The sequence below is a fragment of the Hyla sarda genome, unplaced genomic scaffold, assembly GCF_029499605.1.
Source record: "Hyla sarda isolate aHylSar1 unplaced genomic scaffold, aHylSar1.hap1 scaffold_1459, whole genome shotgun sequence".
NCBI lineage: Eukaryota > Metazoa > Chordata > Amphibia > Anura > Hylidae > Hyla > Hyla sarda.
Window position 1 is genome coordinate 67,151 of NW_026608089.1, and position 18,699 is coordinate 85,849.

Here is an 18,699-nt window from a genome sequence, read left to right on the forward strand (position 1 = left end):
ATCTCCTGGGATCGGTGTCTGATCTCTTGTGATTGGTGTCTGATCTCCCGTGATTGATGTGTGATGTCCTGGGATCAGTGTGTGATCGGTGTCTGATCTCCCGTGATTGATGTGTGATCTCCTGGGATCAGTGTGTGATCGGTGTCTGATCTCCCGTGATTGATGTGTGATCTCCCGGGATCAGTGTGTGATCTCCTGGGATTGGTGTGTGATCTCCTGTAATCGGTGTGTGATTGGTGTCTGATCTCCTGTGATCGGTGTCTGATCTCTTGTGATTTGTGTGATCTCCTGGGATCGGTGTGTGATCTCCTGTAATCGGTTTGTGATCGGTGTCTGATCTCTTGTGATTGGTGTGATCTCCCGTGATTGATGTGTGATCTCCTGGGATCAGTGTGTGACCTCCTGTAATTGGTGGGATATATCCAGTGATTAGTGTGTGATCTCCTGCGATCGGTGTGTGATCTCCCATGATCGGTGTGTGATCTCCCGGGATCGGTGTGTGATCTCTCGTGATTGATGTGTGATCTCCTGGGATCGGTGTTTGACCTCCTGGGATCGGTGTGTGATCGGTGTCTGATCTCCCGTGATTGATGTGTGATCTCCTGGGATCGGTGTTTGACCTCCTGGGATCAGTGTGTGATCTCCTGGGATCGGTGTCTGATCTCTTGTGATTGGTGTGATCTCCCGTGATTGGTGTGTGATCTCCTGGGATCGGTGTGTGATCTCCCGTGATCGGTGTGTGATCTCCCGGGATCGGTGTGTGATCTCCCGTGATTGATGTGTGATCTCCTGGGATCGGTGTTTGACCTCCTGGGATCGGTGTGTGATCTCCTGTGATCGGTGTGTGATCGGTGTCTGATCTCTTGTGATTGGTGTCTGGTCTCCTGTGATTGATGTGTGATCTCCTGGGATCGGTGTGTGATCGGTGTCTGATCTCTTGTGATTGGTGTCTGATCTCCCGTGATTGATGTGTGATCTCCTGGGAACGGTGTGTGATCTCTTGTGATTGGTGTCTGATCTCCCGTGATTGATGTGTGATCTCCTGGGATTAGTGTGTGATCGGTGTCTGATCTCCCGTGATTGATGTGTGATCTCCTGGGATCGGTGTCTGATCTCTTGTGATTGGTGTCTGATCTCCCGTGATTGATGTGTGATCTCCTGGGATCGGTGTGTGATCGGTGTCTGATCTCACGTGATTGATGTGTGATCTCCTGGGATCAGTGTGTGATCGGTGTCTGATCTCCCGTGATTGATGTGTGATCTCCTGGGATCGGTGTGTGATCGGTGTCTGATCTCTTGTGATTGGTGTCTGATCTCCCGTGATTGATGTGTGATCTCCTGGGAACGGTGTGTGATCTCTTGTGATTGGTGTCTGATCTCCCGTGATTGATGTGTGATCTCCTGGGATCAGTGTGTGATCGGTGTCTGATCTCCCGTGATTGATGTGTGATCTCCTGGGATCGGTGTCTGATCTCTTGTGATTGGTGTCTGATCTCCCGTGATTGATGTGTGATCTCCTGGGATCGGTGTGTGATCGGTGTCTGATCTCACGTGATTGATGTGTGATCTCCTGGGATCAGTGTGTGATCGGTGTCTGATCTCCCGTGATTGATGTGTGATCTCCTGGGATCAGTGTGTGATCGGTGTCTGATCTCCCGTGATTGATGTGTGATCTCCTGAGATCAGTGTGTGATCGGTGTCTGATCTCCCGTGATTGGTGTGTGATCTCCTGGGATCAGTGTGTGATTGATGTGTGATCTCCCGTGATTGATGTGTGATCTCCTCTAATGGGTGTGATCTCTTGTGATCGGGTTGTGATCGAAGCCTCAGGTCGGAGGAGACGTTTTCTGATGTCCTGTGACCAGTTGTGGGATCTTTACTGTCAATGATTGACTTCTCCCTCAGCTCCAGGGTTAACCATTCACCTGCCAGTACTATTGACTGCGCTGTAACTCTTCCTGGACTGTTCACATTGAGAGGCGGCTGCACTTATCGTCTGACTCCACAGCAGTGATGCACCCAGTGGCCACTTAGTGGCGCCCATCGGATGGTCCTATTGTCGGACCACATGAGATTACATCTAAGGAGACCCTGTAAGTGTGACCTCCCTGAGAAGAGCCGGGTCAGTGCCCATCCATCTCCCTCTCACATGAGATAGTGCCCGTCTATCCTCCTCTCACATGAGATAGTGCCCGTCTATCCTCCTCTCACATGAGATAGTGCCCATCCATCTCCCTCTCACATGAGATAGTGCCCGTCTATCCCCCTCTCACATGAGATAGTGCCCATCCATCTCCCTCTCACATGAGATAGTGCCCGTCTATCCCCCTCTCACATGAGATAGTGCCCGTCTATCCCCCTCTCACATGAGATAGTGCCCGTCTATCCCCCTCTCACATGAGATAGTGCCCGTCTATCCTCCTCTCACATGAGATAGTGCCCATCCATCTCCCTCTCACATGAGATAGTGCCCGTCTATCCTCCTCTCACATGAGATAGTGCCCGTCTATCCTCCTCTCACATGAGATAGTGCCCGTCTATCCTCCTCTCACATGAGATAGTGCCCGTCTATCCTCCTCTCACATGAGATATAGTGCCCGTCTATCCTCCTCTCACATGAGATAGTGCCCGTCTATCCTCCTCTTACATGAGATAGTGCCCGACTATCCTCCTCTCACATGAGATAGTGCCCGTCTATCCCCCTCTTACATGAGATAGTGCCAGTCTATCCTCCTCTCACATGAGATAGTGCCCGTCTATCCTCCTCTCACATGAGATATAGTTCCCGTCTATCCTCTCACATGAGATAGTGCCCGTCTATCCTCCTCTCACATGAGATAGTGCCCGTCTATCCCCCTCTCACATGAGATAGTGCCCGTCTATCCTCCTCTCACATGAGATAGTGCCCGTCTATCCTCCTCTCACATGAGATAGTGCCCGTCTATCCTCCTCTCACATGAGATAGTGCCCGTCTATTCTCCTCTCACATGAGATAGTGCCCGTCTATCCTCCTCTCACATGAGATAGTGCCCGTCTATCCCCCTCTTACATGAGATAGTGCCAGTCTATCCTCCTCTCACATGAGATAGTGCCCGTCTATCCCCCTCTCACATGAGATAGTGCCCGTCTATCCTCCTCTCACATGAGATAGTGCCCGTCTATCCTCCTCTCACATGAGATAGTGCCCGTCTATCCTCCTCTCACGTGAGATAGTGCCCGTCTATCCTCTTCTCACGTGAGATAGTGCCCGTCTATCCTCCTCTCACGAGATATAGTGCCCGTCTATCCTCCTCTCACATGAGATAGTGCCCGTCTATCCTCCTCTCACATGAGATAGTGCCCGTCTATCCTCCTCTCACATGAGATATAGTGCCCGTCTATCCTCCTCTCACATGAGATATAGTGCCCGTCTATCCTCCTCTCACATGAGATAGTGCCCTTCTATCCCCCTCTCACATGAGATAGTGCCCGTCTATCCTCCTCTCACATGAGATAGTGCCCGTCTATCCTCCTCTCACATGAGATAGTGCCCGTCTATCCTCCTCTCATATGAGATAGTGCCCGTCTATCCTCCTCTCACATGAGATAGTGCCCGTCTATCCTCCTCTCACATGAGATAGTGCCCGTCTATCCTCCTCTCACATGAGATAGTGCCCGTCTATCCTCCTCTCACATGAGATAGTGCCCGTCTATCCTCCTCTCACTTGAGATAGTGCCCGTCTATCCCCCTCTCTCATGCGATAGTGCCCGTCTATCCCCCTCTCACATGAGATAGTGCCCGTCTATCCTCCTCTCACATGAGATAGTGCCCGTCTATCCTCTCACATGAGATATAGTTCCCGTCTATCCTCTCACATGAGATAGTGCCCGTCTATCCTCCTCTCACATGAGATAGTGCCCGTCTATCCTCCTCTCACATGAGATAGTGCCCGTCTATCCTCCTCTCACATGAGATAGTGCCCGTCTATCCTCCTCTCACATGAGATAGTGCCCGTCTATCCTCCTCTCACATGAGATAGTGCCCGTCTATCCTCCTCTCACATGAGATAGTGCCCGTCTATTCTCCTCTCACATGAGATAGTGCCCGTCTATCCTCCTCTCACATGAGATAGTGCCCGTCTATCCCCCTCTCACATGAGATAGTGCCCGTCTATCCTCCTCTCACATGAGATAGTGCCCGTCTATCCTCCTCTCACATGAGATAGTGCCCGTCTATTCTCCTCTCACATGAGATAGTGCCCGTCTATTCTCCTCTCACATGAGATAGTGCCCGTCTATCCTCCCCTTTTGTAAGGAACTTTCACCTCCTGTGATCTCCTGTGACTGGTGTGATCTCCTGTGATCGGTGTGTGATCTCCTGGGATTGGTGTGTGATCTCCCGGGATTGGTGTGTGATCTCCTGGGATCGGTGTGTAATCTCCTGTGATCGGTGTGTGATCTCCTGTGACTGGTGTGATCTCCTGTGATCGGTGTGTGATCTCCTGTGACTGGTGTGATCTCCTGTGACTGGTGTGATCTCCTGTGATCGGTGTGTGATCTCCAAGGATCGGTGTGTGATCTCCCGGGATTGGTGTGTAGTCTCATGTGATTGGTGTGTGGTCTCATGTGATCTTCTGTGATCGGTGTGTGGTCTCATGTGATCGGTGTGTAATCTCCTGTGATCGGTGTGTAGTCTCATGTGATTGGTGTGTGGTCTCATGTGATCTTCTGTGATCGGTGTGTAATCTCCTGTGATCGGTGTGTAGTCTCATGTGATTGGTGTGTGGTCTCATGTGATCTTCTGTGATCGGTGTGTATTCTCATGTGATCAGTGTGTAATCTCCTGTGATCGGTGTGGTCTCATGTGATTGGTGTGTGATCTCCTGTGATCGGTGTGTGATCTCCTGTGATCGGTGTGTGATCTCCCGGGATCGGTGTGAGGTCTCATGTGATCACTGTGATCTCCTTTGATCGGTGTGGGATCTCCAGTGATCGATGTGTGATCTCCCGGGATCGGTATGCGGTCTCCCGGGATCGGTATGTGGTCTCCCGGGATCGGTGTGCGGTCTCCCGGGATCGGAGTGCGGTCTCCCGGGATTGGTGTGCGGTCTCCCGGGATCGATGTGATCTACTGTGATTGGTTTGATCTCCTGTGGTAGGTGGGATCTCCTGTGGTTGGTGGGAACTCCAATGAACGGTGTGTGATCTCCTGTGACCGCTGTGTGATCTCCTGTGACCGCTGTACGATCTCCTGTGATCTCCTGTGATCGGTGTATGGTCTCCCTGGATCGGTGTATGATCGGTGTGATCTCCTGTGATTCGTTGGATCTCCTGTGATTGGTGTGTTATCAATGTGTGATCTCCCTTGATCAGTATATTTCCGTCTTCTTGGCCATCACTTATGTTTCTCTTTTTCCCCTCTAGATACAATATCCTCCTCCGCTCCAGCCATGAAGGACCTATGGGGCCCCGTCCTGCTCTTTTCCTGCTTCCTTCAGGCTGGATTAGTATTTGGGACTCTCCGTTCTTTTGGGATATTCTTTCCAGAATTTGTGGAATATTTTGACTCCCCGGCTGGAAGTGTCTCCTGGGTGACGTCTTGTGCGGTTGCAGTCCAGCAGCTGATGAGTAAGTATGGGCTGATTGGGGAGGGGGCTTATGAGGAGGTGGGCTAATGGGGAGGGGAGGATGGGCTGATGATTGAGGATGGGCTGATGATTGAGGATGGGCTGATGATGGGGGGTGGGCTGATGATGGAGGGTGGGCTGATGGAGGGTGGGCTGATGGAGGGTGGGCTGATGATGGAGGATGGGCTGATGATGGAGGATGGGCTGATGATGGAGGATGGGCTGATGATGGAGGGTGGGCTGATGGAGGGTGGGCTGATGGAGGGTGGGCTGATGATGGAGGATGGGCTGATGATGGAGGGTGGGCTGATGGAGGGTGGGCTGATGGAGGGTGGGCTGATGGAGGGTGGGCTGATGATGGAGGATGGGCTGATGATGGAGGGTGGGCTGATGGAGGGTGGGCTGATGGAGGGTGGGCTGATTATGAAGGATGGGCTGATGATGGAGGGTGGGCTGATGATGGGGGGTGGGCTGATGATGGGGGTGGGCTGATGATGGAGGATGGGCTGATGATGGAGGATGGGCTGATGATGGAGGATGGGCTGATGATGGAGGATGGGCTGATGATGGAGGATGGGCTGATGATGGAGGGTGGGCTGATGGAGGGTGGGCTGATGATGGAGGGTGGGCTGATGGAGGGTGGGCTGATGATGGAGGGTGGGCTGATGATGGAGGGTGGGCTGATGGAGGGTGGGCTGATGGAGGGTGGGCTGATGATGGAGGGTGGGCTGATGATGGAGGGTGGGCTGATGGAGGGTGGGCTGATGGAGGGTGGGCTGATGATGGGGGTGGGCTGATGATGGAGGATGGGCTGATGATGGAGGATGGGCTGATGATGGAGGATGGGCTGATGATGGAGGATGGGCTGATGATGGAGGATGGGCTGATGATGGAGGATGGGCTGATGATGGAGGATGGGCTGATGATGGAGGATGGGCTTATGATGGAGGGTGGGCTGATGATGGAGGGTGGGCTGATGATGGGGGGTGGGCTGATGATGGGGGGTGGGCTGATGATGGAGGATGGGCTGATGATGGAGGATGGGCTGCTGGGGGAGGGCTGATGATGGAGGATGGGCTTATGATGGAGGGTGGGCTGATGATGGAGGGTGGGCTGATGGAGGGTGGGCTGATGATGGGGGTGGGCTGATGATGGAGGATGGGCTGATGATGGAGGATGGGCTGATGATGGAGGGTGGGCTGATGATGGGGGGTGGGCTGATGATGGGGGGTGGGCTGATGATGGAGGATGGGCTGATGATGGAGGATGGGCTGCTGGGGGAGGGCTGATGATGGAGGATGGGCTTATGATGGAGGGTTCTGGGAGAGAGGTACCCAGAGATCAAGTTCCTTTTCCTGTCGGAGCTCCTGGCGTCTTTCAGAAAAAGGCATATCAATGCGGGTGGCCAACTGGATGAGTTCAGACAGGGTAGCAGGAATTTCTCGTGCGGCCAGTACATCTTTGATGTTGCTGGATAAGCCTTTCTTGAAGGTCACGCAGAGGGCCTCATTGTTCCAGGATAGCTCTGAGGCGAGGGTACGAAACTGGATGGCGTATTCGCCTACGGAAGAACTCCCTTGGACGAGGTTCAGCAAAGCAGTCTCGGCAGAGGAGGCCCGGGCTGGCTCCTCAAAGACACTACGAACTTCAGCGAAAAAGGACTGGATTGTAGCAGTGGCAGGATCATTGCGGTCCCAGTGCGGTGTGGCCCATGACAAGGCCTTTCCAGACAGGAGACTGACCACGAAAGCCACCTTAGACCGTTCAGTGGGGAATTGGTCCGACATCATCTCCAAGTGCAAGGAACACTGGGACAGGAACCCATGGCACAATTTAGAGTTCCCATCGAACTTGTCAGGTAGGGACAAGCGGAGTCTGGAAGTGGCAACTTGCTGCGGAGGAGAAGCAGGAGTAGGCGGAGGAGATGGTTGCTGCTGTAGAGGCAGAAGCTGCTGTAGCATGGCGGTCAACTGTGACAGCTGTTGTCCTTGTTGGGCGACCACTGTGGTAAGGTCAGCGAGACTTGGCAGCGGCACCTCAGCGGGATCCATGGCCGGATCTACTGTCAGGATTCGGCAGGGTGGAGGTGGATCCTCTGTGTCAGTGAGGGATTGGCGTGGACCATACCGGTGGACCGGTTCTAAGTTGCTACAGGTTTTCACCAGAGGCCGCCGCAAAGCGGGATGGACTTGCTGCGGCGGTAGCAACCGGGTCGTGTCCACCGGTAGCGGCTCAATCTCACTGACTGCTGAGACTGGCGTGGTACAGGAGGACTAGACAGAGGCAAGGTCAGACCTAGCAGAAGGTCAGGGCAGGCGGCAAGGTTCATAGTCAAGGGCAACGACAGAAGGTCTGGTAAAACTGGTAAGGCCACTCACAAAAAACGCTTTCACTAGGCACAAAGGCAACAAGATCCGGCAAGGACAGGAAGGGGAAGTGGGTTTTTATATACAAGGAGCAGGGAAGCTAATTGACACTGATTGGGCCAGGCACCAATTAGTGGTGCACTGGCCCTTTAAATCTTAGAGAGCCGGTGCGCGCGCACCCTAGAGAGCTGGGCCGCGCACGCCGGGACTAGACAGCCGGGGAACGGGACAGGTGAGTAGCTTGGGATGCGACCCGCGGATCGCATCCCCGCCGGCAGTGACAGTGCAGCGCTCCCGGTCAGCGGGTCTGACCGGGGCGCTGCAGAGAGGAGCGCTCGCCGTAACAGTGGTCACAGTATGGCCATCACCATTGTTGTCTTCAGGTGATGCTCGGTCACAGTAAGGCCATCAACATTGTTGTCTTCAGGTGATGCTCGGTCACAGTATGGCCATGACCATTGCTGTCTTGTCTTCAGGTGATGCTCGGTCACAGTATGGCCATCACCATTGTTGTCTTCAGGTGATGCTCGGTCACAGTATGGCCATCACCATTGTTGTCTTCAGGTGATGTGTAGTCACAGTATGGTCATCACCATTGTTGTCATGTCTTCAGGTGATGTGTGGTCACAGTATGGCCATTACCATTGTTGTCTTGTCTTCAGGTGATGTGTGGTCACAGTATGGTCATCACCATTGTTGTCTTCAGGTGATGCTCGGTCACAGTATGGTCATCACCATTGTTGTCTTCAGGTGATGCTCGGTCACAGTATGGCCATCACCATTGTTGTCTTCTGGTGATGCTCGGTCACAGTATGGCCATCACCATTGTTGTCTTGTCTTCAGGTGATGTGTGGTCACAGTATGACCGTCACCATTGTTGTCTTCAGGAGATGTGTGGTCACAGTATGGCCATCACCATTGTTGTCTTGTCTTCAGGTGATGCTCGGTCACAGTATGGTCATCACCATTGTTGTCTTGTCTTCAGGTGATGTGTGGTCACAGTATGACCGTCACCGTTGTTGTCTTCAGGTGATGTGTGGTCACAGTATGGCCATCACCATTGTTGTCTTGTCTTCAGGTGATGTGTGGTCACAGTATGGTCATCACCATTGTTGTCATGTCTTCAGGTGATGTGTGGTCACAGTATGGCCGTCACCATTGTTGTCTTCAGGTGATTCTCGGTCACAGTATGGCCATCACCATTGTTGTCTTGTCTTCAGGTGATGTGTGGTCACAGTATGGCCATCACCATTGTTGTCTTGTCTTCAGGTGATGTGTGGTCACAGTATGGCCATGACCATTGTTGTCTTGTCTTCAGGTGATGCTCGGTCACAGTATGACCGTGACCATTGTTGTCTTGTCTTCAGGTGATGTGTGGTCACAGTATGACCGTGACCATTGTTGTCTTGTCTTCAGGTGATGTGTGGTCACAGTATGGTCATCACCATTGTTGTCTTGTCTTCAGGTGATGTGTGGTCACAGTATGACCGTGACCATTGTTGTCTTGTCTTCAGGTGATGTGTGGTCACAGTATGGCCATGACCATTGTTGTCTTGTCTTCAGGTGATGCTCGGTCACAGTATGACCGTGACCATTGTTGTCTTGTCTTCAGGTGATGTGTGGTCACAGTATGACCGTGACCATTGTTGTCTTGTCTTCAGGTGATGTGTGGTCACAGTATGACCGTGACCATTGTTGTCTTGTCTTCAGGTGATGTGTGGTCACAGTATGGCCATGACCATTGTTGTCTTGTCTTCAGGTGATGTGTGGTCACAGTATGGCCGTCACCATTGTTGTCTTGTCTTCAGGTGATGTGTGGTCACAGTATGGCCGTCACCATTGTTGTCTTGTCTTCAGGTGATGTGTGGTCACAGTATGACCGTGACCATTGTTGTCTTGTCTTCAGGTGATGTGTGGTCACAGTATGACCGTGACCATTGTTGTCTTGTCTTCAGGTGATGTGTGGTCACAGTATGGCCGTCACCATTGTTGTCTTGTCTTCAGGTGATGTGTGGTCACAGTATGACCGTGACCATTGTTGTCTTGTCTTCAGGTGATGCTCGGTCACAGTATGGCCATGACCATTGTTGTCTTGTCTTCAGGTGATGTGTAGTCACAGTATGGTCATCACCATTGTTGTCTTGTCTTCAGGTGATGTGTGGTCACAGTATGGTCATCACCATTGTTGTCTTCAGGTGATGCTCGGTCACAGTATGGCCATCACCATTGTTGTCTTCAGGTGATGTGTAGTCACAGTATGGTCATCACCATTGTTGTCATGTCTTCAGGTGATGTGTGGTCACAGTATGGCCATTACCATTGTTGTCTTGTCTTCAGGTGATGCTCGGTCACAGTATGGCCATGACCATTGTTGTCTTGTCTTCAGGTGATGTGTGGTCACAGTATGACCGTGACCATTGTTGTCTTGTCTTCAGGTGATGTGTAGTCACAGTATGGCCATGACCATTGTTGTCTTGTCTTCAGGTGATGTGTGGTCACAGTATGGCCATGACCATTGTTGTCTTGTCTTCAGGTGATGCTCGGTCACAGTATGACCGTGACCATTGTTGTCTTGTCTTCAGGTGATGTGTGGTCACAGTATGACCGTGACCATTGTTGTCTTGTCTTCAGGTGATGTGTGGTCACAGTATGGCCATCACCATTGTTGTCTTGTCTGCAGGTGATGCTCGGTCACAGTATGGCCATCACCATTGTTGCCTTGTCTTCAGGTGATGTGTGGTCACAGTATGGCCATCACCATTGTTGCCTTGTCTTCAGGTGATGTGTGGTCACAGTATGGCCATCACCATTGTTGCCTTGTCTTCAGGTGATGTGTGGTCACAGTATGGCCATGACCATTGTTGTCTTGTTTTCAGGTGATGTGTGGTCACAGTATGGCCATGACCATTGTTGTCTTGTCTTCAGGTGATGTGTGGTCACAGTATGGCCATCACCATTGTTGTCTTGTCTTCAGGTGATGCTCGGTCACAGTATGGCCATCACCATTGTTGTCTTGTCTTCAGGTGATGTGTGGTCACAGTATGGCCATGACCATTGTTGTCTTGTCTTCAGGTGATGCTCGGTCACAGTATGGCCATCACCATTGTTGTCTTGTCTTCAGGTGATGTGTGGTCACAGTATGGCCATGACCATTGTTGTCTTGTCTTCAGGTGATGTGTGGTCACAGTATGGCCATGACCATTGTTGTCTTGTCTTCAGGTGATGTGTGGTCACAGTATGGCCATGACCATTGTTGTCTTGTCTTCAGGTGATGTGTGGTCACAGTATGGCCATGACCATTGTTGTCTTGTCTTCAGGTGATGTGTGGTCACAGTATGGCCGTCACCATTGTTGTCTTGTCTTCAGGTGATGTGTGGTCACAGTATGGCCATCACCATTGTTGTCTTGTCTTCAGGTGATGTGTGGTCACAGTATGGCCGTCACCATTGTTGTCTTGTCTTCAGGTGATGTGTGGTCACAGTATGGCCGTCACCATTGTTGTCTTGTCTTCAGGTGATGTGTGGTCACAGTATGGCCATGACCATTGTTGTCTTGTCTTCAGGTGATGTGTGGTCACAGTATGGCCATGACCATTGTTGTCTTGTCTTCAGGTGATGTGTGGTCACAGTATGGCCGTCACCATTGTTGTCTTGTCTTCAGGTGATGCTCGGTCACAGTATGGCCATGACCATTGTTGTCTTGTCTTCAGGTGATGCTCGGTCACAGTATGGCCATCACCATTGTTGTCTTCAGGTGATGCTCGGTCACAATATGGCCATGACCATTGTTGTCTTGTCTTCAGGTGATGCTCGGTCACAGTATGGCCATCACCATTGTTGTCTTCAGGTGATGCTCGGTCACAGTATGGCCTTTACCATTGTTTTCTTGTCTTCAGGTCCCCTGGGCTGTGCTCTCACCCTCCGGTTTGGATCTCGTCCTGTTGTCGTCTTCGGAGGTTTTCTCTCATTTTTTGGGATGTTTTTAGCCTCCTTCTCTACAGAACTTTACCAGCTTTACCTCAGCATCGGAGTCGTGTCAGGTAAGCAACCCTCTCATCGTTTTTATCTGTGGGAGCTCCCTACATGGACTAGAGTTAATGTTATTTCTATTGTTCTACAGGACTGGGATGGGCTCTGATCTTCTCCCCATCGATGGCGGCTGTGACCTGCTACTTCTCTCGGAGACGGTCCCTGGCCACAGGATTTGTGCTGACTGGTATTGGTGTCTTCTCCTTTGCCTTGACTCCCCTCCTCCAGTACCTTGTAGAAGAATACTCTTGGCGAGGGGGCATGCTCTTGCTGTCTGGAGTGGCACTTCATTCTGTGCCATGTGGGGCCCTGCTCCATATCCCTGGTGAGGCCCCGTCTGAGCAGCCCCGATCCCTCCTCTGGGGCTGGGAACTTCTCAGGCATTGGGCTTTCCTGCGGTACTGCCTGGCTGTTACTCTGATCAATGCTGCCTACTTTGTGCCCTTTACTCATCTGGTTGCTCATATGCGGACGAAAGGCATCGGAGATCGGCAGGCCGCCTTTCTCATGGCTCTGGTCGGGGTGGCCGATGTCGGTGGCCGTCTGTTCGCTGGGTGGCTCTCTGATCTTAGCTCAAAACATACACTGCATCTGCTGAGCCTGTGGACAGGACTGACCGCTGTGACCCTTGGGCTGCTTCCCCTTGCAGCTAGAGAGGTGGAGATGGGGGCCGCTGTCACCGCATTTGGTTTCTGTGCTGGGGCACTGACTCCGGGGGTCTTCTCGGCCCTCCCATGGGTTGTCGGGGCAGAGATGGTTCTTCCTGCACTTGGACTGCTGCAGATGCTGGAGAGTGTGGGAGGACTCCTGGGACCTCCTATATCAGGTGAGTGAGTCCTCCATGTCCTCTACAATAAGACCCTGTGCCATGAAAAGGACCAAGAACAGCAGAGAAATGGCAGCAATGGTGAACCAGAAACGGAGCGGACCGAAGGGGCTAAAACAGGTCAGGAAGAGACATCACAGGGGGTTAGTAATGATCAGACAGTGTAGACATCCTCCTCTGAGAAGAGACATCACAGGGGGTTAGTAATGATCAGACAGTGTAGACATCCTCCTCTGAGAAGAGACATCACAGGAGGTTAGTAATGATCAGACAGGAGTGTAGACATCCTCCTCTGAGAAGAGACATCACAGGGGGTTAGTAATGATCAGACATGAGTGTAGACATCCTCCTCTGAGAAGAGACATCACAGGGGGTTAGTAATGATCAGACAGTGTAGACATCCTCCTCTGAGAAGAGACATCACAGGAGGTTAGTAATGATCAGACATGAGTGTAGACATCCTCCTCTGAGAAGAGACATCACAGGAGGTTAGTAATAATCAGACATGAGTGTAGACATCCTCCTCTGAGAAGAGACATCACAGGGGGTTAGTAATGATCAGACAGTGTAGACATCCTCCTCTGAGAAGAGACATCACAGGGGGTTAGTAATGATCAGACATGAGTGTAGACATCCTCCTCTGAGAAGAGACATCACAGGGGGTTAGTAATGATCAGACAGTGTAGACATCCTCCTCTGAGAAGAGACATCACAGGAGGTTAGTAATGATCAGACAGTGTAGACATCCTCCTCTGAGAAGAGACATCACAGGGGGTTAGTAATGATCAGACACGAGTGTAGACATCCTCCTCTGAGAAGAGACATCACAGGGGGTTAGTAATGATCAGACATGAGTGTAGACATCCTCCTCTGAGAAGAGACATCACAGGGGGTTAGTAATGATCAGACAGGAGTGTAGACATCCTCCTCTGAGAAGAGACATCACAGGGGGTTAGTAATGATCAGACAGTGTAGACATCCTCCTCTGAGAAGAGACATCACAGGGGGTTAGTAATGATCAGACAGTGTAGACATCCTCCTCTGAGAAGAGACATCACAGGAGGTTAGTAATGATCAGACAGTGTAGACATCCTCCTCTGAGAAGAGACATCACAGGAGGTTAGTAATGATCAGACAGTGTAGACATCCTCCTCTGAGAAGAGACATCACAGGGGGTTAGTAATGATCAGACAGTGTAGACATCCTCCTCTGAGAAGAGACATCACAGGGGGTTAGTAATGATCAGACATGAGTGTAGACATCCTCCTCTGAGAAGAGACATCACAGGGGGTTAGTAATGATCAGACATGAGTGTAGACATCCTCCTCTGAGAAGAGACATCACAGGGGGTTAGTAATGATCAGACAGTGTAGACATCCTCCTCTGAGAAGAGACATCACAGGAGGTTAGTAATGATCAGACAGTGTAGACATCCTCCTCTGAGAAGAGACATCACAGGAGGTTAGTAATGATCAGACATGAGTGTAGACATCCTCCTCTGAGAAGAGACATCACAGGAGGTTAGTAATGATCAGACAGTGTAGACATCCTCCTCTGAGAAGAGACATCACAGGAGGTTAGTAATGATCAGACAGTGTAGACATCCTCCTCTGAGAAGAGACATCACAGGAGGTTAGTAATGATCAGACATGAGTGTAGACATCCTCCTCTGAGAAGAGACATCACAGGAGGTTAGTAATGATCAGACAGTGTAGACATCCTCCTCTGAGAAGAGACATCACAGGAGGTTAGTAATGATCAGACATGAGTGTAGACATCCTCCTCTTAGAAGAGACATCACAGGAGGTTAGTAATGATCAGACAGTGTAGACATCCTCCTCTGAGAAGAGACATCACAGGGGGTTAGTAATGATCAGACACGAGTGTAGACATCCTCCTCTGAGAAGAGACATCACAGGAGGTTAGTAATGATCAGACATGAGTGTAGACATCCTCCTCTGAGAAGAGACATCACAGGAGGTTAGTAATGATCAGACATGAGTGTAGACATCCTCCTCTGAGAAGAGACATCACAGGAGGTTAGTAATGATCAGACAGTGTAGACATCCTCCTCTGAGAAGAGACATCACAGGGGGTTAGTAATGATCAGACAGTGTAGACATCCTCCTCTGAGAAGAGATCACAGGAGGTTAGTAATGATCAGACAGTGTAGACATCCTCCTCTGAGAAGAGACATCACAGGAGGTTAGTAATGATCAGACAGTGTAGACATCCTCCTCTGAGAAGAGACATCACAGGGGGTTAGTAATGATCAGACAGTGTAGACATCCTCCTCTGAGAAGAGACATCACAGGAGGTTAGTAATGATCAGACATGAGTGTAGACATCCTCCTCTGAGAAGAGACATCACAGGGGGTTAGTAATGATCAGACATGAGTGTAGACATCCTCCTCTGAGAAGAGACATCACAGGAGGTTAGTAATGATCAGACAGTGTAGACATCCTCCTCTGAGAAGAGACATCACAGGAGGTTAGTAATGATCAGACAGTGTAGACATCCTCCTCTGAGAAGAGACATCACAGGGGGTTAGTAATGATCAGACATGAGTGTAGACATCCTCCTCTGAGAAGAGACATCACAGGAGGGTTAGTAATGATCAGACATGAGTGTAGACATCCTCCTCTGAGAAGAGACATCACAGGGGGTTAGTAATGATCAGACAGTGTAGACATCCTCCTCTGAGAAGAGACATCACAGGAGGTTAGTAATGATCAGACAGTGTAGACATCCTCCTCTGAGAAGAGACATCACAGGAGGTTAGTAATGATCAGACATGAGTGTAGACATCCTCCTCTGAGAAGAGACATCACAGGGGGTTAGTAATGATCAGACAGTGTAGACATCCTCCTCTGAGAAGAGACATCACAGGGGGTTAGTAATGATCAGACATGAGTGTAGACATCCTCCTCTGAGAAGAGACATCACAGGGGGTTAGTAATGATCAGACAGTGTAGACATCCTCCTCTGAGAAGAGACATCACAGGGGGTTAGTAATGATCAGACAGTGTAGACATCCTCCTCTGAGAAGAGACATCACAGGGGGTTAGTAATGATCAGACATGAGTGTAGACATCCTCCTCTGAGAAGAGACATCACAGGAGGTTAGTAATGATCAGACATGAGTGTAGACATCCTCCTCTGAGAAGAGACATCACAGGAGGTTAGTAATGATCAGACAGTGTAGACATCCTCCTCTGAGAAGAGACATCACAGGAGGTTAGTAATGATCAGACACGAGTGTAGACATCCTCCTCTGAGAAGAGACAATCACAGGGGGTTAGTAATGATCAGACATGAGTGTAGACATCCTCCTCTGAGAAGAGACATCACAGGGGGTTAGTAATGATCAGACATGAGTGTAGACATCCTCCTCTGAGAAGAGACATCACAGGAGGTTAGTAATGATCAGACATGAGTGTAGACATCCTCCTCTGAGAAGAGACATCACAGGAGGTTAGTAATGATCAGACATGAGTGTAGACATCCTCCTCTGAGAAGAGACATCACAGGAGGTTAGTAATGATCAGACAGTGTAGACATCCTCCTCTGAGAAGAGACATCACAGGGGGTTAGTAATGATCAGACAGTGTAGACATCCTCCTCTGAGAAGAGACATCACAGGAGGTTAGTAATGATCAGACAGTGTAGACATCCTCCTCTGAGAAGAGACATCACAGGGGGGTTAGTAATGATCAGACACAAGTGTAGACATCCTCCTCTGAGAAGAGACATCACAGGGGGTTAGTAATGATCAGACAGTGTAGACATCCTCCTCTGAGAAGAGACATCACAGGGGGTTAGTAATGATCAGACAGTGTAGACATCCTCCTCTGAGAAGAGACATCACAGGGGGTTAGTAATGATCAGACAGTGTAGACATCCTCCTCTGAGAAGAGACATCACAGGAGGTTAGTAATGATCAGACAGTGTAGACATCCTCCTCTGAGAAGAGACATCACAGGGGGTTAGTAATGATCAGACAGTGTAGACATCCTCCTCTGAGAAGAGACATCACAGGGGGTTAGTAATGATCAGACAGTGTAGACATCCTCCTCTGAGAAGAGACATCACAGGAGGTTAGTAATGATCAGACAGTGTAGACATCCTCCTCTGAGAAGAGACATCACAGGAGGTTAGTAATGATCAGACATGAGTGTAGACATCCTCCTCTGAGAAGAGACATCACAGGAGGTTAGTAATGATCAGACAGTGTAGACATCCTCCTCTGAGAAGAGACATCACAGGAGGTTAGTAATGATCAGACATGAGTGTAGACATCCTCCTCTGAGAAGAGACATCACAGGGGGTTAGTAATGATCAGACAGTGTAGACATCCTCCTCTGAGAAGAGACATCACAGGGGGTTAGTAATGATCAGACATGAGTGTAGACATCCTCCTCTGAGAAGAGACATCACAGGAGGTTAGTAATGATAAGACATGAGTGTAGACATCCTCCTCTGAGAAGAGACATCACAGGAGGTTAGTAATGATCAGACATGAGTGTAGACATCCTCCTCTGAGAAGAGACATCACAGGAGGTTAGTAATGATCAGACACGAGTGTAGACATCCTCCTCTGAGAAGAGACATCACAGGGGGTTAGTAATGATCAGACATGAGTGTAGACATCCTCCTCTGAGAAGAGACATCACAGGAGGTTAGTAATGATCAGACACGAGTGTAGACATCCTCCTCTGAGAAGAGACATCACAGGGGGTTAGTAATGATAAGACATGAGTGTAGACATCCTCCTCTGAGAAGAGACATCACAGGAGGGTTAGTAATGATCAGACACGTGTAGACATCCTCCTCTGAGAAGAGACATCACAGGGGGTTAGTAATGATCAGACAGTGTAGACATCCTCCTCTGAGAAGAGACATCACAGGGGGTTAGTAATGATCAGACATGAGTGTAGACATCCTCCTCTGAGAAGAGACATCACAGGAGGTTAGTAATGATCAGACAGTGTAGACATCCTCCTCTGAGAAGAGACATCACAGGGGGTTAGTAATGATCAGACAGTGTAGACATCCTCCTCTGAGAAGAGACATCACAGGGAGGTTAGTAATGATCAGACAGTGTAGACATCCTCCTCTGAGAAGAGACATCACAGGAGGTTAGTAATGATCAGACAGTGTAGACATCCTCCTCTGAGAAGAGACATCACAGGGGGTTAGTAATGATCAGACAGTGTAGACATCCTCCTCTGAGAAGAGACATCACAGGAGGTTAGTAATGATCAGACAGTGTAGACATCCTCCTCTGAGAAGAGACATCACAGGAGGTTAGTAATGATCAGACAGTGTAGACATCCTCCTCTGAGAAGAGACATCACAGGGGGTTAGTAATGATCAGACAGTGTAGACATCCTCCTCTGAGAAGAGACATCACAGGGGGTTAGTAATGATCAGACAGTGTAGACATCCTCCTCTGAGAAGAGACATCACAGGAGGTTAGTAATGATCAGACAGTGTAGACATCCTCCTCTGAGAAGAGACATCACAGGGGGTTAGTAATGATCAGACAGTGTAGACATCCTCCTCTGAGAAGAGACAGTCACAGGAGGTTAGTAATGATCAGACATGAGTGTAGACATCCTCCTCTGAGAAGAGACATCACAGGGGGTTAGTAATGATCAGACAGTGTAGACATCCTCCTCTGAGAAGAGACATCACAGGGGTTAGTAATGATCAGACATGAGTGTAGACATCCTCCTCTGAGAAGAGACATCACAGGGGGTTAGTAATGATCAGACAGTGTAGACATCCTCCTCTGAGAAGAGACATCACAGGAGGTTAGTAATGATCAGACAGTGTAGACATCCTCCTCTGAGAAGAGACATCACAGGAG

The 18,699-nt window shown here is 50.0% G+C and overlaps 1 protein-coding gene across 1 annotated transcript; it reads left to right on the forward strand.

Annotated features, from left to right (window-relative positions):
- Positions 1 to 1,785: 1,785 nt before the first annotated feature.
- SLC16A13 (solute carrier family 16 member 13) lies at positions 1,786 to 12,826 on the forward strand (the record flags this gene model as incomplete). The annotated part of the gene is made up of 4 exons (XM_056552216.1): positions 1,786 to 2,093; positions 5,404 to 5,607; positions 11,868 to 12,011; positions 12,092 to 12,826. Coding segments are annotated over exons 1-4 (1,129 nt in total), but the record flags the coding sequence as incomplete, so codon positions are not given.
- Between the last annotated feature and the right edge of the window lie 5,873 nt (positions 12,827 to 18,699).